Here is a 25,310-nt window from a genome sequence, read left to right as displayed (position 1 = left end):
CCAGCCAGCACATAAAAAACCACAGCAGGAAACCATACATCCTGAATCATTACTTTTGTGACAATGGTATACAATGCTGTGAGAGTAAGTGGCACATATATGCTAACTTTGGTCACAGTAGTTATTAGAATTAGATAAATCACTCTTCTCATCTTGTCATTTTCCTCCTTTCTTTGTCTTCCTCTCTCTCCTGGTCCTGACTGCTTCAGAGCTCTGAGAACAGCCACAAGGCAAAACAACTGGATGGAGAGGAAGAGGAGGAGAGAACTGCAGCAAAAAGTACCACAGATACACAATGTTGTGTGAGAGTATTGTAAACATGCAACACACACAGGATCCAAGAATAAGAATCCAGGCCACAGTACAAATGATCACTCTATATCTGAGAGGTTTGTACTTCGGAAAGGTTACAGGATGAACCACTGCCAGGTAACGCTCAACACTCATCAGACACTGAAACAGAGGACGACCAGTGATGATTAGTCCTATTAAAAACTGTTTTAATGTTAAGAGGCCTGAACACCAAAATGACAGTATGTGATCAAAGAATTCAGACAGGTTCCAATCTCAGAAACAGAGAGATTGAGGATTACAAACTCAAATGCAACTCTATTTCCTGTTCCTGTGATGATGAGCCAAATAACATAGGAGTTTTTAGGAAGAACAAACAGAAAATTTATCCTGTGCAGACACATTTCCAAAATATACAGTGACCAAAGGAAAGTTTCATGAAAATGGCTGGAAAAATGTGTTTTTATGTGTTTAGGTTGTGTTACGTGTCTTTTATAATTTTGTAATAAGTGTTAAGCACATAAAATGTTGCATTTGAATCATTATTATGCCATTTTTACAATAATAATTCTTAAAGCATCTGTATTACAAAATACTTAGCAGCATAAAAACTCCTCCCATATGCCTCCATAACAAAAATGTTAGATTATATATCAAAAACTCAAAACATAAACAATTTTTACCCTTTTTTATCTTTCTCAAAATAACTTCATTCACATGCAAAATATAATGTTGGATCATGTCTCTAGATTTAAATGAGCTCTGTTCAGTGAACCAAAAAAGATCTCAATCTCAATAGCACTCTCTGAACTTTTTACAGACATTTGTAGATGAACAGTGTGACATTTGTTCTTATTATTGAGGATAAAAACTATTTTTTTTGTTTTGTTTTTTGTTACCTGAAGGGCAAATATCGCAGTCACACTTCACAGTCATCACAATGATAAAGGAATGACTTCATCTATTAGACTACATGCCATTAAAACGTATTAAATCAATATATACATATTGAAAGTATGAGTAAACATTGGAACAAAATGTTACTCTAAAAGCTTGTGATTATTTATATTTGTTTGAAAAATGTGAAACGTGTGCTTGACCAATGAGAAACAAGTAATCCAGATCACATATTGTTATATCATGTTGCTTTTAGACATTAAAAAAAAAAAAAAAATCAAATTGATCACCTGAATATTTTGTTTATAGAATGAACAGTCTTTGTTCATCTAAACTGGCCAACACAGGTGCATCTCATTCATCATATGATATGCAAATTCTTAGACAGAGAAATTAAAGGAGCAAGAGAGAATGAAAGAGAGAAATAGATTTAAAGAAAAATATGGAAAAGGTGACAATGGGTCATTGTTTGAGTTATTTATTGGATAAACTGATAACAAACCCTTACAACCACATCAAATAAACAAAGTCATAATAAACCTAGTCTCTGTGAATTTACATTGATTATTGACTTTATGTATACTATGAACACAAAACTGATTTGAATTAATTGCTACATTTGCAGATATGTGACATCAAGTCCTTGATATATGACTAAACAGTAAAGACCAGAGTGAACACCAATAAAATTTAGCACAAAAAATAAACAAAATAAGTAGAATAAATAAATACATTGCCCAATATAAAAATATTTAAAAACAATGTGCATTTATTTGTATTTTTTGTCAGCTTATGGGTAACAGAAGCAGGACAGTTTACCAGACCTGTGCAGATAAAGAACAGGCTGAACAAAACCAGCCAGCACATAACAAACCAAACCAGGGGCCCAATATTCTAAATTATATTGGTTTTTCAGAATTATAAATACTCCTGAGATGATAATTGGGACATATGTGATAACCATGTTCACAGTAGTTATTAAAATGAGATGAAATGCTCTTCTCTTCATGTGGTTTTCCTCGGTTCTCTCTCTCCCTCTCTCTCCTGGTCCTGACTGCTTCAGAGCTCTGAGAACAGCCACAAGACAAAACAACTGGATGGAGAGGAAGAGAAGGAACTGTGTTGAGAAGAGCCATGTATGTGCATTCATTTTATATGCCATTAATGTGAACATGCAGACCAAACAGGAGCCAAAAATAATTATCCAGACTACAGTGCAGCAGATCACTCTATATCTGAGAGGTTTGTACTTCAGAAAGGTTACAGGATGAACCACTGCCAGGTAACGCTCAACACACATCAGACATTGAAACAGAGCACGACCAGTGATAGGAAAACCTTGGAAAAACAGTGCTAATGGAAGAAGAAAAAAAATCCAGTTTCCCAGGACAAAAAACAAAAAATCCAGACAGGCACCAATCTCGCAAACAGAGAGATTGAGGTGGAAGAACTCTGATGCAACTCCACTTCCTGTTCCTTTAACGATGAGCCATATAACATAGGAGTGTGTAGGAAGACCAAACAAGACATTAATGCTGAATGTACAAATTTCTAAATTGCCTGTTATGTAAGGACTTGTAATGTTGGTGGAAGCTCCTGTTGTGGTGGAGTTCATTTCCTCCTCTTCTGTTTGAGCACAGAAGCTCACAATAAATAATATTTCTGTAGGAATACATAATTGTAGACATTTGGGGTTATTCTGACTTTTCAGTCCACCCTAGTAATTCTACAGAATTCTCAATTAAAATTCAAGTAATCAGATCACACCAATATTACATGACATATAGGTAATTTCCATGCTGATTTACTGTAGTAAATCTACAAAACACCCTAATGGTGATAAGTAAATTGTTAATTCATATATAACAACAAATAGAGATCACATCTGATTTACTGTGATTTTTTTAACATGCCCATGACCATTTTAATATAACTGCTGACTGCAGAAATAATGTCATATAATGTTTAGCAGGAAAAAATGACTTTATTACCTGAAGAGTGAATGTACAGGATGCATATAAATCTCAGTGCTGTGTTTAGACTGACTTCACAGAATATATATCTGCATGACTTAATCTGCTACGCGTCACATAAAACCGCAGCTATGCAAATATTAAAGTAAAAAAATAAAAGAATTTAAAAAAAAAAGTAAAAAAATATTTGAATATCTACACAGCTGTTATCCATCATATACACAGTGCTATAACACACTTGCTTGTACAGTATCTCCTTTTTTTATATGATAAAGTCTCCATGAAAGATTTAAAGCAGAATTTAGCAAGAGAACAGTGAATGTACAAGGTCCCTAAACAATCAGTGCAGGTTCCAGTCACTGAACACCTCATATGCAAACTTAGATATTTAGAAAGAATGGGGGAGAAGCTGATACTGATGAAGTGATTTATTGGATAAGCAAACTATATCATATAAAGACCCTCAGAATAAACTTGAAATATATAGGACAATGAAAGATTTCATCATGCACACATGCACTAGCTGTCATTCACTACCTGTCTGATCTGTATTAAACACAAAACTGTCAAGATCTGCCTGAAATTACCATTTGAAATTGTTTGACTGCTATTCATCTTTTAGAAGACCGCATTTTTTAACTAACCTCTGGTAATTCAAAGGTATACAATGAGCATTTTAAGGAACAATCATGGATTTGTGAGTGTGTCATTGATTTAGCTTTTTTTTTTTTTTTACAGAATAAACAGCAAGAGGACAGAGACAATTCAAACAATTCAAAATTCATTAATAAAAGTTATCAAAAAGTAGAACTACGGGTACTCAAAAGAACTTGAGAACAGGGGCAAGATAGTTGTTTAGCCCGGTGCAGATAAAGAACAGGCTGAACAAAACCAGCCAGTACATAAAAAATCATAGAAGGGACCCAAAATATCGAACTAAACTGGTATATCACAATGGTGAAGATTCCAGAGATAGTAGTTGGCACATATGTGATAGTCATGTTCACAGTAGTTATTAGTATGAGATAAAATGCTGTTCTCTTAATGTGTTTTTTCTCATCTCTCTCTCTCCCTCTCTCTCCTGGTCCTGACTGCTTCAGAGCTCTGAGAACAGCCACAAGAAAGAACAATTGGATGGGGAGATAGAGTATAAACTGCATTGAGAAGAACCATGCATGCATAGTAATGGTAGAAAACAAAAATATGATCAGGCAGATCAAACAGGATCCAAAAGTGATTATCCAGGCCGCAGTGCAGCAGATCACTCTATATCTGAGAGGTTTGTACTTCAGAAAGGTTACAGGATGAACCACTGCCAGGTAACGCTCAACACAGATCAAACACTGAAACAGAGGACGACCAGTGATGGAAAGTCCTTGTAAAAACAGGGCTAATGGAAAGAGACTTATAATTTGACAATATAAAGAACAAAAAATCCACACAGATACCAATCTCACAAAAAGAGTTATTGAGGTGGAAGAACTCTAATGCAACTCCACTTCTTGTTCCTGTGACGATGAGCCATATGACATAGGAGTGTGTAGGAAGACCAAACAAGACATTGATGCTGAACAAAGGATTTGTAACACTGTCCAATGGGAAAGGAGTTGTGGAGTTGGTGGGAGCTCCTGCTGTGGTGGAGTTCATTTCCTCCTCGCTTTTCTGAGCACGGAAGCTCACAAAAGACAAATAATATTGCTAATGGATGAGAGAATTATAAATGTACTGCATCATTCAGACTGCAATTTAACATAAACAAGGTCAAAAAGTAGACTGAATAGCTAATATACCATTATTCCTGCAAAATATGTTGATGTTTTCGCCACATTTGTTGGGGGAGCGTTCATCCAGATTTTGTACTTATTTATTTAAATGTATTTATTTATTTATTTTTTCAAATAATTATTCTACCTTCCCAACAGGATTTATTTATTTGAAATAGGAGATTTGAAAACGGATGCTTTTGAATGTTAGCATCGCACATATCCAGCCTCGTATCTATGGGTTTTCATAAAAGGAAAGTTTGTTCGGTAGCTCACGGAGTACGGAGCCGTACTTAGAAGGCGAGGAGCTCCGGTTTGAATCCCATGTAACTACGGTTCGACAAAACAGTTCAAATCTGCATAAAAGGATGTTGAAATGGCACGGTTGCATCAACAAATAAATTTTTATACCAGTTTTGCATTTGTTAACACTATCGGGTTGGTTCAGGGTTGGGTTTGGTGTAGAGCATATTTCTAACACGATAGAGCATTAACTTTTAGGGACAGACCCCGGATATTTGAATTCTGAAACGCCAGTACGTACCTGTAGCAACATAATAAAAACACAGCAATATGTACCTATATCAACATAATAAAAACGTGCCAGGGTTCACGTATTTAACCTGTGTTTTAGCGCCACTCAGTGGGCATTTATCTTTGAAACTGCGGCGAAACGTGCAGTAAGGTACGTAACACACAGAAAGTGCACAGAGGTGCGTATTTTTATGAGACCAGGTTGAGTCTTATGGTTATATAATCTGGTCCTGGACAACATACGATAGTACGAGAGGACATAAATAAATATATTGCTGCCAGTCATGTTTCCTTTGGATCTTTAATGGTTTTAAATGTCTTAAATATCACTTTGTTTCATATTAATACAACATCATTTGCATCATTCGAATAGTGACAGTAGTATACAGGGGCGGACTGGGACAAAATTTCAGGTCGAGAAATCTCAAACTCATCCAGGCCATCCCATACACCCACAACAAATTCTGAAACCACAGACAACAATATTTTTTGTATGGCGATCATCACTCGTCACAAAAAAAAGTTTAAATCCCTAGGCTGGTGCTGCACAAAATAATTAAAGGTTATCTCTTAAACTTCCATTTTAATTTTTAGTCTCTTTCCCTGACATCTCTCTGTCTCTCATATGTGAATTGAATTTTTTTACTAATTTTCTTGAACCTGTCACTTTTTCATCAACACGTCTCCACCTTGTTGCAAAACAACCACCTCATTGTAATTTGTTTGCACATAGTATACATTTGTTTTTGAAAAATGTAAGTATTACATCATGACCTTGTGTTATTGTTTTATCTTGCCTAAATGTCAAAATTAGTACAATAATAGCTGCATCTTGAATATATCTTTACAGAAAAAATCTTAATACTGAGCATGTTTTTGCATTATCATGGGTCATGGTTTGTCCTAATGAAAACTAACCAGAGTTTTACTACAAATACCATAGTGAAACTATATAGTGTATAAAACCATTGTTAATTTGTGGTTACCATGGTTTTTGGTTTTATTTTTAGAAAAAAAAACATTTCATTTTTGGAAGGGGTTGTGTTGTTGTCTGCCTGTGCCTTAGCTCCCTCTCCACCTGTTGTTAAACGATGTGAATATGTGTCTGATCAATTCAAAATAGTAATTATGTCCTTTTGGTCATTTTGCAGTAATTGGCTGCTATTGCTCATATTTGCTAGCAGTTTAATGCCTAACTTAGTAAACAAAGGCAAAACAACAATAGTCTATTTACAGCTGTAACTGACCTGCACTTGAAGTCCTGAACAGGATAGTTTTGCCTCTCTTCTCCACCTGGGCGCTTCCACTCCAATCTCTCTCTTCTTTTTGGCGGACACGCGGAGACGCGGAGCGTGCGCGAGGCAAATCGCGTTGCCAGTCAAGACGATTCATTATTTATTAGAGTTTTATTATTGAATGGCGAATTCGGAAAAAAAATCACTTTAGTACATTCGGCAACAACAAAACAACTACAGCAACAATAATAATAATAAAAAAAATTATAAATAAAAAAAATTAGGGCAGCGGGCCAAATTGGCTGCCAGGCCACCGGAAATTTTGCATAATCTGAAAGCTAAATATCTTCATGGAACATGATCTTTACTTAATAGCCTAATGATTTTTGGCATGAAAGTAAAATCAATCATTTTGACCTATACAATATATTGTTGGCTATTGCTACAAATATACCCCAGCGACTTCTGACTGCTTTTGTGCTCCAGCATAAAAGAAAATGAATGCAATAGGAGAAGAGTTTATCACCTGAAGAGTGAATGTCCAGTCTGGATATAAATCTGAGAGCAGTTTCGTTGACTGACATTACAGCTGAGCTGTCACAAGAACAGCTTTTATGTGCATGACTTCATCTGCTAAACATATGCAAATGTTTAGAGTTAAATAAATGAGGTTCACTTTTAGACCAAAAGACAGATGGACTATATGGAAAATTATGATTATTATTTTTTTTATCTAAATAAATAGGCTAAATATAATTAAAAATTGAAGCTTATTGGTATGATGCACACAGAATAAGTTAAAGTTTTTTTTAGAGAGAAAAACGCTACTTTTACTGTGATATTGCCACTGATTTTAATTTGTAGTCTTGTTGCAGTATAGGCCTAATGTTTTAATTTCACAAAACTTTATTGAAACAAGCCACATTTGAATATTTACGAGCTGACCTTGAACTTCAATATGAAGCTCTCCATGAGCTGTCAGTCTGTGTATTAGTGGGCATTTACACACTTTCTATGGGTTATATTGTTGGGCCAGTAGGTGGCAACAAGTTACTGTGTTGATAAGTAAATTATTCACTCAACGATTCCTTCCAAACATGTATTAAGCCGGGCTCACACTGTGCGATTTTTAATAGTCTTTTGCGATTGTTGCTTGTCACACTGTACGAACATGATCCCCATGTCAGACTGTAGGATCTCAGTTGTCTTAATGTCAAACTGTACGACAGTCAAGACGCGATAAAAACGGACGTACTCAAGAAGACTTGTCCGGAGTTTTACGTCATCAATACGTGATCCGCGTTCTCTCGCTATAATGGTAGCTAGCAAACAACAGCAACGTGTAGCGTTAGTTTTATTTTTAGTTTCAGAGCGGGTCTAAGGTAAAACACTAGTGTCAATAAACAATGGTGGGAAGGGCCTGGGTCTGTGTAATGTCACACAGACAGGCATACAAAAAATAATAATCATGACCCCTTTAAGGCTTGTCTGGGACAAGTAGAATTTTAAAAGGGCAAGTGAGAGAGAATTTTATTTGCAGACCAGAGAAGAAGCCTGATTAAAACATGAATAACAAAAACATCTAGGGAATCACTGAAACTTGGCCTTATTTGGCCTCATTTGGTCTTATATCGCTAGAAAACATGTTTAATACCAACTGACCAGGGGCGTAAGAGGAGCCTCAGCATCCCTGCAGCGTGGTTATGTTAGTGAATAATACAAATAAAAATCTGAAAAATACATCTTGTCATTTATTTTTGAATCCTGTAAGCAGGCCTATGAAGCCTACATTTACAATAAAAAAGGTCTGAATGATGAAATGTTATTTTTATCAAGTATGAATTTATACAATTATATATACACCAACTCATTTTCAGTTAATTGTTATTTTTACCTCTTTCCAGTCACAGAGCACTTTATTTTGAGACTTGTTGAAGTGAGATGACATCTGTAACTTAGTCCAGATTGGGGGAATTGTAATGTTTAATCTGTTTTATTATGTAAATAATTTATTGGCATTGAAAAAAGTCGATTTTTATTTGTATATGCCATAAATTATAGTTCTTAGAAAGAAAACCAGAATCTGCAAAAATCTGCAAAAAAATTTTTTTTGACAGGACAGTGTTCTAGGTTATTATTTGTGGAGGTTTTTGGTCAAACAAATAATATATACTTCTTTTTACCAGAATCTAGCAGTAGGAAATAACTAGTCATTCAGTATTTTATATAATTTATGCATTCCATTAGTTTTGAAAATTGCTGTTTTGTCAGGCTGCAAAGAAATATAGAACAAAGTATCATCAGCATAACAATAAAATCTAGCACCATGTTTACTGCTGATATCTCCCAAGAGTAACATGTAAAGCATGTAAAGCATGAAAAGCAACAGTCCTAGTACTGAGCCTTGTGGTACTCCATACTGCACTTGTGATTAATATGATACCTCTCCATTCACTGCTACTAATTAATGACAGTCATGTACTGTTAGTATGATTTGAACCATGCCAGTGCAATTCCACTAATACCAACATCATTTATTTGTCTATTCAACAAAAGAATGTTGTGGTCGATAGTGTCAAATGCAGTTCTAACATCCAGTAGCACTAATAGAGAGATACAACAATGACCGGGTGATAAGAGCAGGTCATTTGTAACTCTGATGTGCCGATTGCAAAATAAACCTTAATAGGGTGATTAGTGCCCAACCCTCAATCTGGAACATGGTGAAGCAGGAAGCAGTCAGGTGGAACTCACCTGAAAGGAAATTAATGACCACTAAACCAACATAAACTCTGATTTAGAGGGAAATGTCATTTCAGTTGAATAATAATAATAAAGTAAGCATTAGTAAAAGCAGGGTCAGAAATGTTACTATTAAGGGGCAATTTTTTGCCCTCAGGAATTTATATCCAGGGGCATTGTTTACCTTTGTTAGGTATTGTTTTCTCGAAATACTTCAATTCTAATACTTACTTTTAACCAGTTACTTCAATAAATCACAATACTATAGACTGTCACCATTCAAACGCTTTTCAACATCAACAAAGTACATATTTACACTGCAAAGGTGGAACAGAAGCTGCATTTGCACCGTTATCTCTGAGTGACAGGACATTAGCAAGTATTATGAAGAACAGATGAATTTTTGCAGTTTGATACAGAAAAAGAACAGGCTGTATAAATCCATCCAGAAAATAACAAATTAGACGAAATATGCCTCAGTGATCAAATGAATGCTGAGATTTTATAGGGGAGAAATATGAATACAATAGCAATAGTGGTTATTAGAATATGATTAAATGATTATTTTTATTTGGTTTTCCTTCTCTTTCTCATCTGATGTTTATTGCACAAAGCCAGTTTCAGGTTTTACCCAGGCAAGTTCACAATGATTTGATCAAACTCTGAGTTTTCGGGCTCAAGAGCATATGCTACATGGCTACCCTGCTCCAGAGTAGGTTTTATTCTGGGTTAGAGTTTCCAAACCCAAAATGAACCAATCAGCTGTGAGCAAAGTGACAACTGAGGCAATAAAGCCACTCCCCCATATCTCTCACTTCAAATTAAAGCAGTTTACAGTCAAATAATTTTAGTGACAAAATTGCACAACTTTTGTGGCTACTTATTATATTTATATTAATTAAAATTATATATAATTCATATAACATATTCATATAATTATAATACGAACTGGCAATATATTTTTGAACTGTATTTTTCATATTTTTAACAATCATTAGTATATGAAACTTTAAAAATTATACTTACACTTTTAATACTTATAATACTTGTATTTTTCAAGCTCTTTGTGAAACTATGTAAATTATTCAATTTAATTGATTCATATATTTTCCTTCTGCTGCCTTCTTAAACTTTTGCTGCTGCATCAGTGTTTATTTCTGCCTTGTAAATGCATTAAATTTCAGTATATTTTTAATAACAACATCCGTTAATCTTCAGCAGAAATGTGAATTGAGCCTACTCTCGCAAGAAGTGAACCGACACTCTCTTTATTCGGTGTTATTGTCTATTCCATTTGCTGCAAATCTCAAACTCTTGATTAACCCTGAGTTATGAAAAAATGTTTTTATCAAACTGACCTAAACCAGGTTGGATTTGTTTGGTTTTGTCAACTCTAAACTTACTCTGTGTTTGTTCAGCTCGCTTCATGCAGGCCACAGAACTGGCATCACACAGTCTAACGTCACAAGAGATGAACTGCAGTATCATACCATCACTCGATACTTTTATTTGAGTATAGCCCCATATCTTTATCATATTCATATCTTGAGTGCATTCGTAAAATCAAATACAATATACGTTAAAGTTACTAAATCAAATTAACAAATTCATCTCCAAATGTTCAATATTTTCTATCTTAAAACATATTTTTCTTCATAAAATACTCCACAAATATGTTTTGTCTTACTGGTCTTTCTTCTATCTTTCTGCTTGTCTTGATCTAATTGGTTTTTCAAGCTACTTTAACCAGGAAGCTCTTAAAGAGGCAGGGTACACTTTTGTACTCGAAATAAATTCAAATAAATTCAAATTGCATTTAAATGTTTATTTTAATATCTTGTAATTGGAGATATTCAAATCATCTAAAAAATAATCAACTGATCCAGTAATTCAGAAATAAAAAAAAGTAAAATACAACAATTTCCTGTTTTATGATGATGAACAGTGCCAGAAGAGTTTTCGAGTCCGCTGTAAATAAAAAATGGGTTGCACAAAACCAGCCAGTACATAACAAAGAAACGCAGGACACCAAATGTCAAGAAAACTATGTTGAGTTAGAATGACAAAGAATCCCGTGACAGTAAATGGCGCATATTGGATGATCATGATCACCATTGTTATCAGAATAAGATAAAATGCTCTTCTCTTCATTTGATTTTCCTCCTCTCTCTTTCCATTTCCTGGTCCTGATTGTTTCAGAGCTCTGAGAACAGCCACAAGACAAAACAACTGAGTGAAGAAGAACAGAAGGAACTGTATTGAGAGGAACCATACAAATTGCACCATGCTAATTGAGATTAAAATAAAGGTGCAGAATACACAGGATCCAAGAATAATTATCCAGGCCGCAGTGCAGCAGATCACTCTATATCTGAGAGGTTTGTACTTCAGAAAGACTACAGGATGAACCACTGCCAGGTAACGCTCAACACATATGAGACAATGAAACAGAGGACGACCAGTGATCCCTAGTCCTTGTAAAAAATTTGTTATTACTATGAGACTTGAAAAGAAACTTGTCAGTATGCCAAACATCGCATTGAGGCTGTTACCAAGCTCACAAATTGAGAGATTGAGGTTGAAGTACTCTAATGCAACTCCATTTCCAGTTCCTGTAATGATGAGCCATGTAATTGTGGAGTGTATAGGGACACCAAACAGGAAAGCTATGTAGAATGCACACATTTCCAGACTCTTCATTAGGCCAAAGGAATCAGTTGTGGCATCTGTAGATGCTTCAGGTGTGGTGAAGTTCACTGTAGAGTTGCTCATTCTCTCAACAAAACAGGAAATTGATGCTGAAGACAGATTCTTCGTCTGTCCAGTAACCCAAAGGGGGGAAAAAATGAATGATTCAGGTCATGTCATACAGTATGTAATTCCACAAAATTCCAAAGGCAAACATTCCAGAATTTTGTTTTACAATTTTATTGCAGATCACTTTAACACAGCACTGAGTCATTCTGCAAAAACCAAATAGCATAAGAGAAACACAATCCAATAAACTTCATAACATGACCTAATTATATTTTTCCAAATTTCATATATGTTTATATGGATAATCAAATTCTTTCTATTATATTTTCCTTAAATGTCTTGCACGTTAATTTTAAAATATATCACTTAAAACAAATAGATTTCAACCCTCTATTATTTAAAGGGGTGGTTGATTGTGATTTCACTTTTTTAACATTAGTTCGTGTGTAATGTTGCTGTTTGAGCATATGCAATATCTGCAAAGTTACAACACTGAAAGTTCAATGCAAACAGAGATATTGTCTTTTAAAATTATGGCAATTTAATACCTACAAAAATGGCTCATATGGACTACAACAAGCTATTTCCTGGTGTTCTGTTGATTTGTGCTACCCTGTCAGATTTTGCTACCTCCCATTAAAACCGTAGGTAGTACAATTCAACAATGAAAAATGCTGCCTGTCTAATTGCAGTTTATTTATGTCTACACCTACCCCAACCCTACAGTACTGCAAATACAGTATTTATGTCTACACCTACCCCAACCCTACAGTACTGCAAATACAGTATTTATGTCTACACCTACCCCAACCCTACAGTACTGCAAATACAGTATTTATGTATTGTTCGCGGTTGTGGCTAGAAGGGATACAGCTACGGCCGAAAACCAACAATAAATAATTTTTTTCTACCTATTAGATTGTGTTGTATTAACATCTACACTTGCCCCAACCCTAAAACTACCCCTTAAAGTAATGTAAATACAGTAATTATTGTTGTTCAGCATGAGAAAAAGGGCCCAATATTTATGTGCACGTGTGCAGTAAGCCCTGGTAGGACAATCTGGTAGTCAGCAATACTTGCTGGCAAACAGTTCTTTCTGTTACAAAAATGCTACAACATAATCATGTATTCTGCTGTTTTAAAGCTTTATTCAGGATGAAATAGCATATTAGAAGCTAACATAAGCAGTAGCATTTACAAATAACAGTGTATCTAAAAGTATGAGACAACAACGAACATAGAAACATACCATTCTGAAACGTCCTCTAAGAGCCGTGCATGCGCAGGTTATGCGCGATCCTCTTCTCTAATATTCTCTGGGTTTCAATCAGACTCCAATTGATTCATCAGTTTTCAACCCAACTGGAGCACACGGTGAGGGGCGTGACGTTTCTGGACTGCACTAGTTGGTTTAGCGAATCACAACACACTGGGTCATCGGAGAAGGGACAGAGTGTAGAATAAAGCTAAATTATGTGAAAAATAGTTTACACTTTATGCATTTTTTTTTAAACAAAGCATTAACAAAAGTTAGACTGCACCCCATTAACGCAATCAACCCTAGGTGGAAAAAAACAGTCTATCACCTCTTTAATAACTAAATCATATTTCATGCTCATGAACCCTATACAGCACATAATAATGTCAGCAAAATTATAGCATGTTACTGAAGTGACAACAACAAAATTAATCAAATGTTCACTCACCTGAAGAGTGAGCATCCAGTCTCTCTGGATGTACATAAATCTCTGTACTGTGTTTTGTGGACTGAATTCAGCTGTCACAAGAATATAAGTGCACAATTTCATCTGACACACGTCGCATAAAACATAAGATATGCAAATATTAAAAGTGGAAAATGAACTAGAAAAACACATTTGAGAAAACATTGGAAAAAAAACAAAAGAGCATTTTCATGTTGACATTGATGTGTTGAACACTTACCACACTTTATTTACTATCATGCAGTAAATGACCATTTTGACAAATATAATGTGAGAAAATGCACAGCATAAAAACAGAGAAGAGCAGGGAGATTTCTTTGGAGAAGAATAAAATATTATGCTCTATAAACATGTTTTCATGTTTTATGTTGTTTTGTAATTTCACCTGACGTGACTGGTTTATTTTGATGTCAGATTGAAAGTGTTCACCAAGCAACATTTGAATACCATTTATCAACACTCGACTTCAATAATAGGCTGACAAACAGCATAAGAGATACCGATACCGTCAGTCTCCGCAGCGTTTAAATGTTGTTGCAATGTTTTTGTTTCTGTCAAGTTTTTACTTGCATCCCTCTCTGCTTGCTTCTTTGTATGTCTTTCTTACTTCTAACTCCTTTCACTGCACCGATCACCTGCTTTACTACACATACACACACACAACACCCTATATCACACATCTGCACGGCACGACCATGTACATATACATTCAGCGTCAACGCAACCACTCCGACCTTACAGCGCACACAGACATGAAGGACATACTCGCATACAAGCGCGTACGCCCGCTCATATCTTATTCATTTGAGCATCACACGCAGCGAACAGCATTAGCTACACACACACATCTATGGGCGCACTGAGGTTTGTCACATGGAATGTGAATGGAGCTGGCTCCAGAGAAAAGAGGTTAAAAATATTTAGCCAGCTTAAAAAACTACAGGCAGACGTTGTTTTATTACAAGAGACTCATAGATCTGCCACAGCTACAGATCAACTTAAAACAACTGAGTTTCCTAATGTGTTCTCAGCCTGCTATAACTCTAGGCAAAGGGGGGTAGCAATTTTAATACATAAAAATGTTAATTTCACAGTACTCAACACAGTTATAGATCCAGAAGGTAGATTTCTAATCATTAAATTATCTATATTTGACAAAAAGTTATGTATTGTTAGTATATATGGTCCAAATGTTGATGACCCCTCTTTTTTTCACGGTTTTTTTACCGCACTCTCTGAACACCTAGATTGTGCATTTGTTCTTGGGGGAGACCTCAACTTTGGACTAAATAAAGAAATGGACAGGCTGAGTACAGCTGGAACTCAGCGCAATTGGGAATCCACAAATATAGTTAAACAGTACATGAGCGACTATGGACTTTGCGATGCATGGCGTTCTTTTCACCCCAACCGTAGGGAATATACTTTCTTCTCACATGTCCATCACTCTTACTCTCGTCTGGATTATTTCCTAGTCAGCAGCTCACTGCTGAGTGACATTTCAGACACAGAGATAAACCCTATAGCTGTCAGCGATCATGCTGCTGTTTCTTTAACTCTAGTAAATAAGAAGGCCACTCCACCAAGTAATAACTGGAGATTCAATACATCATTGCTTAAAGACGACGATTTTATTAAATATTTTAAAGAAGAGTGGGCTTTATATTTAGACTATAATGACCTGCCTGGAACATCAGCATCTGTTCTCTGGGAAGCAGGCAAAGCTGTGATGAGAGGTAGAATAATCTCATTCTCATCGCATAAAAAGAAAAGAGAAAATAAATGTATTCAGGAATTAGAAGAAACTATAAAAACTTTAGAAGAAGCCTACGTATCCTCCCAGGAACAGGAAATGCTGAAAAAAATACGTAAAGCAAAACTAGAATTAAATGAAATTATTAATAAAAAAACCCAATTCTTAGCACAAAGACTTCGCTGGCAAGAATTTGAATATGGTAACAAATCAGGTCAATTCCTAGCGAACCAGTTAAAAATAAATAAAGAAAAAACAACTATATGTGCTGTTAAAGATTTAACTGGGGATACAGTATATGACCCTGAAAGAATAAACAACACTTTCAGGGACTTTTACAAATCTTTATATTCTCCACAGATAAACCCATCTAAAGACGAAATTGACCAATTTCTTGACAATATAACTCTTCCGAAATTATCAGAAAATCAAGCGATGACATTGGATTCTCCACTGACATCAGATGAACTTCAGGAAGCCTTGAACAGTATGCCCAATAAAAAGGCTTCAGGTCCAGATGGCTTTCCAGCAGAATTCTATAAAGAATTCTGGGTAATTCTGTCACCAACATTCTACAGAATGTTGCAGGAAACCAAGGAAAATGGTAGACTTCCACCAAATATGAATTCTGCCAACATTAGTCTCTTGCTAAAACCAGGCAAAGACCCTGTATTGCCTACCAGCTATCGTCCAATATCCCTTATTAATGTGGACACTAAAATAATCTGCAAAGCTATCTCAAAAAGAATAGAGAAGATAACCCCTCTCATAATTCATTCCGACCAAACTGGTTTCATAAAAGGGAGGTACTCCTCAACAAATACACATAGGTTACTTAACTTGATAGACTATTCATGCAATAGAAACCTTCAAATTACAATATTGTCTCTAGATGCAGAAAAAGCTTTTGATAGGGTTAACTGGAATTTTCTATTTGCAACTTTACACAAATTTGGTTTTGGAAACTCTTTCATAAACTGGTTAAAAATATTATATAACTCTCCAACAGCATGTGTCAGGACAAATGGCCAAACATCCTCTAGCTTCTATCTTAAGAGGGGCACCAGGCAGGGATGCCCCCTCTCCCCCTCACTGTTTGCAGTTTTTATTGAACCACTAGCAGCAGCAATTAGACAGGCTACAGTGATTAAAGGCATTAAATGCAAGAATGTAGAACATAAAGTTAGTCTTTACGCAGATGATGTGTTACTTTTTCTTCAGCATTCACAAACCACTCTCTCTGAGGTAATTACATTAATAAACTCTTTCTCAAGAGTCTCAGATTATTCAATAAACTGGTTAAAATCAACAGTTCTTCCAATTAATTGCTCCTTCCAGAATTCCTCCACTCCACTGCAATCTGGAAATATTAAATATTTAGGTATTAATGTTTCTCCTAGGCTGGCAGATTTGATTAAATTAAACCACATCCCACTTTTAAAGACGGTAGAAGATGATCTAACCAGATGGAAGTCTCTACCCATATCACTCATGGGAAGAGTCGCCTCAATAAAAATGATGGTTTTGCCAAGAATTAATTATTTATTTGCAATGATCCCGAGCAAACCATCACCTGACTGGTTTAGATCTCTGGACTCCTCCATCTCTAAATTCCTTTGGAAAGGTAAACCCCCGCGTATTAGCTTAAAAACGCTGCAAAAGACCAAGGATAAAGGAGGACTAGATCTACCTAACTTTCACCACTATTTCTTAGCCAACAGGCTTCAACACATTTCAGGGTGGTTAAAACACACCCTCTTAGATCAGCCTTGGCTAGATGTAGAACAGGCATTATGCAATAATATAGAGATTTCGGATCTGCCATTCATTAGCTTGATCATCAAACGACACGTATGCTTCAAAAGCATCAGTATCAGCTCTTCTCTGACAGCATGGTGGGAGTTTCTAAAAATGACTGAGTCTTCACTAATCCCATGCAAACGTACCCCCATCTGGAACAATCCTGACATATTGCTAAACAATAATATGATGAACCTCACAGATTGGAGTTGTAAAGGTATTAAATACCTGGAACATATATTAGAAGGGACAGACTTTATTCCCTTTGACAAATTAGTTAAACAATATGGGATTAACAAAAACAGATTTTTAGAATATCAACAAATTAAATCTATTGTAAAAGGGAAATTTAAATCTAATCATATCAAATTACAAATACCACCAAGTGTGGCAGATTTTCTTAATCTCAAAACCCCCAAATTAATGTCTAAAATATACAGGACACTTTCCAAAATAGATGAATCAGTATCACTTCCTATTGCAAAATGGGAGGCAGATCTAGCAGTAAACTGGGACCATAATTTCTGGTCTCAGATATGTTTAAAAACCTTTGAACTGATTAGAAATCCTGGTTTACAATTAATACAATACAAAATCCTGCATAGAGTGCACTACACAGGTCATCGGATGTTCAGGATGGGTCTTACAGCTTCTAACAACTGCTCACACTGTCAAGGCAATACACCTGACAATTACATCCACGCTCTATGGTTCTGTCCACCTGTTCAGAGGTACTGGTACAGGATTTGTGAAGATTTATCAAAGTGTCTTAAATGCTCTATTCCAGCCTCTCCTTCAGTCTGCTTGTTGGGCGACCTAGATGGTGTCACTACAGAAGGTAACACAATCCACATGGCTTTCACTGCCCTATGCATTGCTAAGAAGACTGTCCTCATGAACTGGAAAAATAAAAATAATCTTAATATCAACCAATATAGAAATCATTTGTGGGATTATATTAGTCTTGACACAGCTTCTGCTGCCACATTAGATCAATCTCTCTGGGCTCCTTTGATCAGCTCCATCACCTAGTGTGAGTGGGGGTCCCGATTCTGTCCGGCTGTGGTTTTTGCTGTTGGGGTGGCCATATGGGCTTGGGGCATCTGGGAGTTCCCTGGGGGTGGGTTTCTTGGGGGGTTCGGCGCTGGGGCTGCGATCTTGGCCTGGATGGGGTATTGGTGACTCTTGGGTGCTGTTTTTCTGGCGGCTGCATGCGGCGCTACTGGGGATGCCTGTGCCGGCGGACGTAGGTTGCCGGCCTGGCGGCTGCACTGTTCCAGGGTTGGTCCGGGGGGGGCTTGGGGTTCTGGGGGCGCTCTGCCTCCCGGTTGGGGTTACGGCTGGGCCTGGGGGGCTTGGGTCCTGGTTGGTGTGCCGCCGGGAGCATGGGTTGGTGCATGCGCTTGGGCCCGGCCCTGGTGTGGGGGTCTTCGATACATCGGTGCCTCCGCGGGGGGGATCCAATAGAGGCAGGGAAAACGGGCTTAACCTGGGTGTCTTATTGTCTTATGTAGTCTGGGAGTTGAATGAGTGATGGGGTGGGGTAGTTTTTCCTCTGCTGTGGGGTCTGGTGGGCCGCCCCGGGCTGCCATGGGCCCTGGTCTGGATGGGCCTGGGCCCCCCGCCCTGGGCAGATTTGGGGTAATGGGGGTGCCTATGGGGGTCAGCGGGGGAGCTGGCTCCAAAGGGGGGGGGGGGGTATTTTGCCCCCTCTGATGCTTTCCTCCCCATCCCTAAGGCTTCACTTCTCCCGCTCCATCACACCAACACATAGGTAGGGTTTTGAGGTGCGGGTGTGTCGCTGGGATGCGGGGGAGGTGGTACTCCTTTGTCTCCTCGTGGCCACCTGCATCTCAATCACACATTACAGCTTAGACATTCTCATTACTTACTGTCACATGACACATACATATAGGGCCTTGGGGGTGGGCACACTGAATGGCATCCGGAGGGCGGTCTGTTCATTCAGCCTTCCCTCTGGTGCCAGTGCCCACTTCTCAATTTTAAGTTGCACATAGACATTGAGGGCTCTAGGGAGGGGACGAGCTGACACAAGCTTGTGGAGGGTGCCCCTCCCCTGTTTTAAAGCACCTTAGAACAACACACACCAACACTACATTTGAGCGGGTGAGGTGAAGCATGGGGTCTTTTTTTTTTTCTTTTATCTCACACCCCTGTTCTCTGTTCTCTGTCCGGGGCCGGGGGCTGTGAGGATGAGCTGGCCGCCCGGTCGGGGTCTGGGCTGGTGGTCTTCTCTGCTGCTGCGGGGACCGGGGTGGTCTTCCTGTCCCCACGCCAGAGCGAAGGGGGTTCAGCTCCGGGATCGGGCGCTGATTACCCCTCTGGGGGTGGTGGTGCCTGGATCTAGGAGTATAGAGTGCATGTAGGGAGTGTGAGTGTGGGTACCATGTCCATTTTTGTGTGTCTACATGTGGGGTGAGGGTGAGAATATTCGTTGCGTGCATGAGGGTGGGAACGTATGCTTGTGTATATGTGTGCTTGTTCGTCTACGTCTATGTGTCAGGTCGGGCCTTAGACTCCACCTCACTCATCATCTCAGTCGACCCCCACCCCACCACCATGCCCTGCCGGTGGAGGATGCCGCCGGTGCGTTGGTGGTTTCTCGCGCCGGGGCAGGATGCTCGGGTGAGCGCTGGCCCACTCTCGGCGGTCGCTTGGCGGGGCCTGGCCCTACTGGCCTTGCTGGGCCCCGGTTGGGGGGTGGGGGGCCCTTGGATCTCCGGGCCCAGGGCTCGGTCTGCCCTGGTGTGGTCGGCTGCCGGCGGAGCCTGCGGGCTTGCCGCCACGGCACCCTGGGGTGTCTATACTGTGGCTGTCGGATGTCCCACCTTCGGGCTCTCCTCTGCCCTTTTCTGGGTGGGGGCCGCAGTTGTCCCTGCGGTGGTTCCCCTGGGGGTCCCGTGCCCTGGGGGGCCTCCGGATGTTTGGGGCCTGGGTCTCTTCCATGCCTGCTTCATGCCTTGCGGGATGGGGCTGTTGTTCCCCACACACACACTATTAAACATTTACATGGAGGAACCTTATGAACACAAGCGCGCTCACACACACAGGTGTACACTCAAGCATTCACATTGGTGTAAAAACGGGTGCTCACAGACACACATTGTTCTGATCTGCTGTTGCTTCAAAACTTATTTTGTAATATTAGTTATGCGTGTTGCTCAATAACATTTAACATTTAGAATGTATTGTGATTCATACAGATGTTGGTTGTTGCTGCAGTTTCTCTGATGTTGTGTCTTCTGTTGTGTCTTCTGTTGTTTTCTCTTTTTGTCAGCAGGTATCGAAGCAAATTGGCCGGTTTTTTTTTTTTCCTCTCTCTCTCTATCCCCCATTCTCCTTTTTTTTCTCTTTCTCTCCCCCTTCTCTGTTGACTTTATCCACAACTTTTTTTTTTGTTTGTTTTGTTTTCTAATTCCTTTTTTTTTATTATTATTATTATTTTTATTATTATCATTATAATTATTATTATTTTTTTTTATTATTATTATTATTATTATTTTTTTTATTTTTATTTTTTTCTCTCTCTTGTTTTCTCTGTCCCCTGGTCTTGTCGGTCATAGTATGGTTAAATAAAAGGGTATATAAAATTTAATTAATTAATTAATAAAAAAAATAAAATAAAAAAAATATATATAAAAAAAAATATAAAAAAAAAAAAAAAAGGCTGTGAATGATGATAGCATAGCTACACATACGTACTGTCATGTGTTATCTGTGTTACTGACAGGCCGGGTAAAAAAAAATAATAATAATAGGCTGACAAAAATTATTGCTGTCATATAGTTTTAGTTTGTTTAAAAACATCCTCTAAGATAAACTTCATAAATCTAAAACTGGTCTGCACAGGTGCAACACATTTAACATCTGCTATGCAAATTTCTTTAGAGTATTAAGTGCAAAATATACACAGTAAATAAACGTTGGGATATCGATTTCAAAGAAATATTCTCTTCTCTAAATGAAAAAAAAGAAAGAAATGGAGCTGTTTATTGAAAAAACAAATAGCAATTATATAAAACAGCAACAATGGGGGATCTCTCGAACACTAAATGACATACTGTAGGCTGACATTTTCTAAGTCATGTAAAAACCGTGAAGAAACAAAAACTGAAAAAAAAACTTACTAATTCTTGTACTGAGTATAGTTGCAAGACAAAACAACTGAATGGAGAGGAAGAGGAGGAATTGCAGTCAGAAGAACCTTATATACAGTAAATATCAAAAAGACTATAATATAGATGCATACCAAACAGGATCCAAGAGTGGTTATCCAGGCTAGACAGTGATGTTTATATCTGCTGAAAACTCTGTTAATTAATGTGAGATTTACAAACCAAATACAATTATCAATTATATAGAACAAAGAATTGAGACTGAGGATGATAATTGAGGATGAAGAACTCTGATGCAACACCACTTCCTGATCCTGATGATATAACATAGGACTGCGTGCTAAAACTGTCAATTCTACTCCTTGTTACAAGTATGGTAGAACCATCACTTCTAACACAAAAGACTGTGTCGTAAGTAATCTTCCTGATTTATCTCAATTCCTCAGCATATCCAATAGCTCAGAACAACTTGATGATGTAACAGAAACTATGGACTCTCTCTTTTCTAGCACTTTAGATACAGGTGCTCCTTTACGCTTAAGGAAGATCAAAGAAAACAGTCTGACTCCGTGGTATAATGAGCACACTCGCACCCTAAAGAGAGCAGCCCGGAAAATGGAGCGCAGCTGGAAGAAAACAAAACTAGAGGTATTTCGTATAGCTAGGCGGGAAAGTACCCTATCCCTATATTAAAAACTGCTAGATCTGATTACTTTATCTCTTCTAGAACAAAACAAACATAACCCCCGGTATTTATATCAATACGGTGGCTAAATTAACGAATAATAAAGCAACAACAGCTTGGCATTCCCCAAGAGCACAGCAGTGATGACTTTATGAACTATTTTACTTCCAAGATCGATATTATCAGAGATAAAATTGTAATTATGCAACCGTCATCTACAGTATCGCATCAGATAGTGCACTATAGATACTCTGAGGAACAATTCCACTCATTCTCTACTATAGGAGAGGAAAAATTGTATAAACTTGTTAAATCATCTAAACCAACAACATGTATGTTAGACCCTATTCCATCTAAACTACTAAAAGAGCTGCTTCCAGGAGTCATAGATCCTCTTTTGGCTATTATTAATTTGTCATTGTCATTAGGATATGTCCCCAAAACTTTAAAATTGGCTGTAATTAAAACACAACTTGACCCCAAAGATCTAGTTAATTTCAGACCGATCTCAAATCTCCCTTTTCTGTCTAAGATACTAGAAAAGGTAGTATCCTCACAATTATATTCCTTCTTAGAGAAAAATGGTATCTGTGAGGAATTCCAGTCAGGATTTAGACCGTATTATAGTACTGAGAATGCTCTCATTAGAGTTACAAATGACCTGCTTCTATCATCTGATCGTGGTTGTATCTCTTTATTAGTGCTAGTGGATCTTAACGCTGCGTTCGACACTATCAACCACAACATTCTTTTGAATAGACTAGAACACTTTTTTGGCATTAGTGGAAGTGCCTTAGCATGGTTTAAATCGTACTTATCTGATCAAGTCATCGTTGAAGCTACCATCAATTCGTAGCAGTGAATGAAGAGGTATTTCGATCACAAGTGCAGTACGGAGTGCCTCAAGGCTCAGTACTAGGGCCGTTACTGTTCACGCTTTACATGTTGCCCTTGGGAGATATTATCAGGAGACATGGTGTTAGCTTTCACTGTTATGCTGATGATACTCAGCTCTATTTTTCTTTGCGGCCCAGTGAAACACTCCAAATTGAGAAACTAACGGAATGCATAGTCGATATATAAAAACCTGGATGACGAGTAATTTCTTATTGCTAAATTCTGAAAAAACAGAAGTGTTAACAGTATCGGACCTAAAAACGCCACATGTAATAACCTAGAACACTATATAACACTTGACGGCTGCTCTGTCATTTCTTCTTCATCAGTTAGGAACCTAGGTGTGCTGTTTGATAGCAATCTTTCATTTGAGCCATGTTTCTAGCATCTGTAAAACTGTGTTTTTCCCTCTCAAAAACATATCTAAATTGCGACCTATGCTCTCGACGTCAAATGCAGAAATACTAATTAATGCGTTTATGACCTCAAGGTTAGACTATTGTAATGCTTTATTGGGTGGTTGTTCTACACGCTTGATCAACAAACTACAGCTGGTCCAAAATGCAGCAGCTAGAGTTCTTACTAGAACCAGGAAGTATATGACCATATTAGACAGGTTCTGTCAACACTGCACTGGCTCCCTATCAAACATCGTATAGATTTTAAAATCTTGTTAACTACTTATAAAGCCCTGAATGGCTTAGCTCCTCAGTACCTGAGCGAGCTCTTTTCACATTGTAGTCCTCCACGTCCGCTGCGTTCTCAAAACTCTGGCCGTTTGATAATACCTAGAATATCAAAATCGACTGCAGGCGGCAGATCTTTTTCCTATTTTGCGCCCAAACTCTGGAACAATCTACCTAACGTTGATCGGGAGGCAGACACACTCTGTCAGTTTAAATCTAGATTAAAGACACATTACACACTAATACGCTTCTATTATTCAAATCCATTAAAGGATTGTTAGGCTGCATTAATTAGATCAACCGGAACTGGGAACACTCCCCATAACACATGATGTACTCATTACATCGTAAGAAGAATGACATCTACGCTAATATTTGTCTGTTTCTTTCTTATTCTGTTTCTCAGTCCGTGTCCGGATCAGATGGTGTATCGGCGCCTGGAGATGATGTCTCCCTGATCGTCGGCGGAGGCCGGGACACCTGGATGTGCCCCGGGGACATATCCCAGTGAAGACCTCGACTTAAATACAATAAATATAAAAAGAAAAGAAAAGAACTAAAAATATAATGAAATACCTAACTACATAATACTATTATTGTTAGAAATTGCAACAATATAAAATAGAAATAAATACATTTATACATTTAAAATTTAAATTAAAACAATAAGTAAACAATAAATAAACAATTATCTCCTGGCCAGAGGAGAACTGGCCCCCCAACTGAGCCTGGTTTCTCCCAAGGTTTTTCTCCATTCTGTCACAGTGGGAGTTTTGGTTCCTTGCCGCTGTCACCTCTGACACTTAATTTCTAGTGATTATCATCAATTTCATTTCGCAGATACTATTTAAAGTAAACTGATCTACACAATGACATCTCTGAACTCAATAATGAAATGCCTTAACTGAAAATTGATTTATTATTTTTATACATTACTGACACTCTATCCTCCAATTTGATACTGTTAAGTGCTTTGACACAATCTGTGACTTGACATGTGTAGGAAGACCAACCAGGAAACTGATGCTTAAGCGACAGATTTCCAGACCATTCATCAGCCCAATGGAGTTGAGTTGCTTCAGGTTTGAAGTTCACTGCAGAGTTATCCATTTTCTCAGCTCAGAAGGTCACAAATTATTTATAAAAGATGATGCACATGTGGTCTACAGGAAAAGAGAGGACTAAATGTATTTCAGAATTATTCCAGAACTACAGATAATTTTAATTCACTTTGCAGGTTTACCCCACTGATTCTTTCTGCAAGTACACAAAATCCGAATGAACCAAATAAGAGCAACTGACATTAAATAACTGCAACATGAAATAATTATATCAAATAATATTGTTTTTCTTTCATATCCTATGCTTACATGAGCAATCTAATAGTTTTTATTTCCCATAAATAGCTCATACATCACTTTTAAAATCTATCAC

At 37.7% G+C, this 25,310-nt stretch overlaps 2 protein-coding genes across 2 annotated transcripts; both read right to left on the bottom strand.

The window, feature by feature from the left end:
• Positions 1–1,978: 1,978 nt before the first annotated feature.
• Positions 1,979–2,803, bottom strand: LOC306855997 (hydroxycarboxylic acid receptor 2-like; the record flags this gene model as incomplete). The annotated part of the gene is made up of 1 exon (XM_079394956.1): positions 1,979–2,803. One exon carries the CDS (start codon positions 2,801–2,803, stop codon positions 1,979–1,981), a length of 825 nt encoding a protein of 274 aa, XP_079251082.1.
• Positions 2,804–4,487: 1,684 nt separating this feature from the next.
• Positions 4,488–12,207, bottom strand: LOC306855996 (uncharacterized protein; the record flags this gene model as incomplete). The annotated part of the gene is made up of 3 exons (XM_079394955.1): positions 4,488–4,504; positions 4,619–4,823; positions 11,548–12,207. The coding sequence occupies 3 exons, from the start codon at positions 12,205–12,207 to the stop codon at positions 4,488–4,490; spliced, it is 882 nt and encodes a 293-aa protein (XP_079251081.1).
• Positions 12,208–25,310: the final 13,103 nt, after the last annotated feature.

The sequence above is a fragment of the Barbus barbus genome, assembly GCF_936440315.1.
Source record: "Barbus barbus genome assembly, chromosome: 36".
NCBI lineage: Eukaryota > Metazoa > Chordata > Actinopteri > Cypriniformes > Cyprinidae > Barbus > Barbus barbus.
The sequence above is the reverse complement of the archived record's forward strand: the minus strand, read 5'-3'. Positions and strand labels throughout refer to the sequence as shown.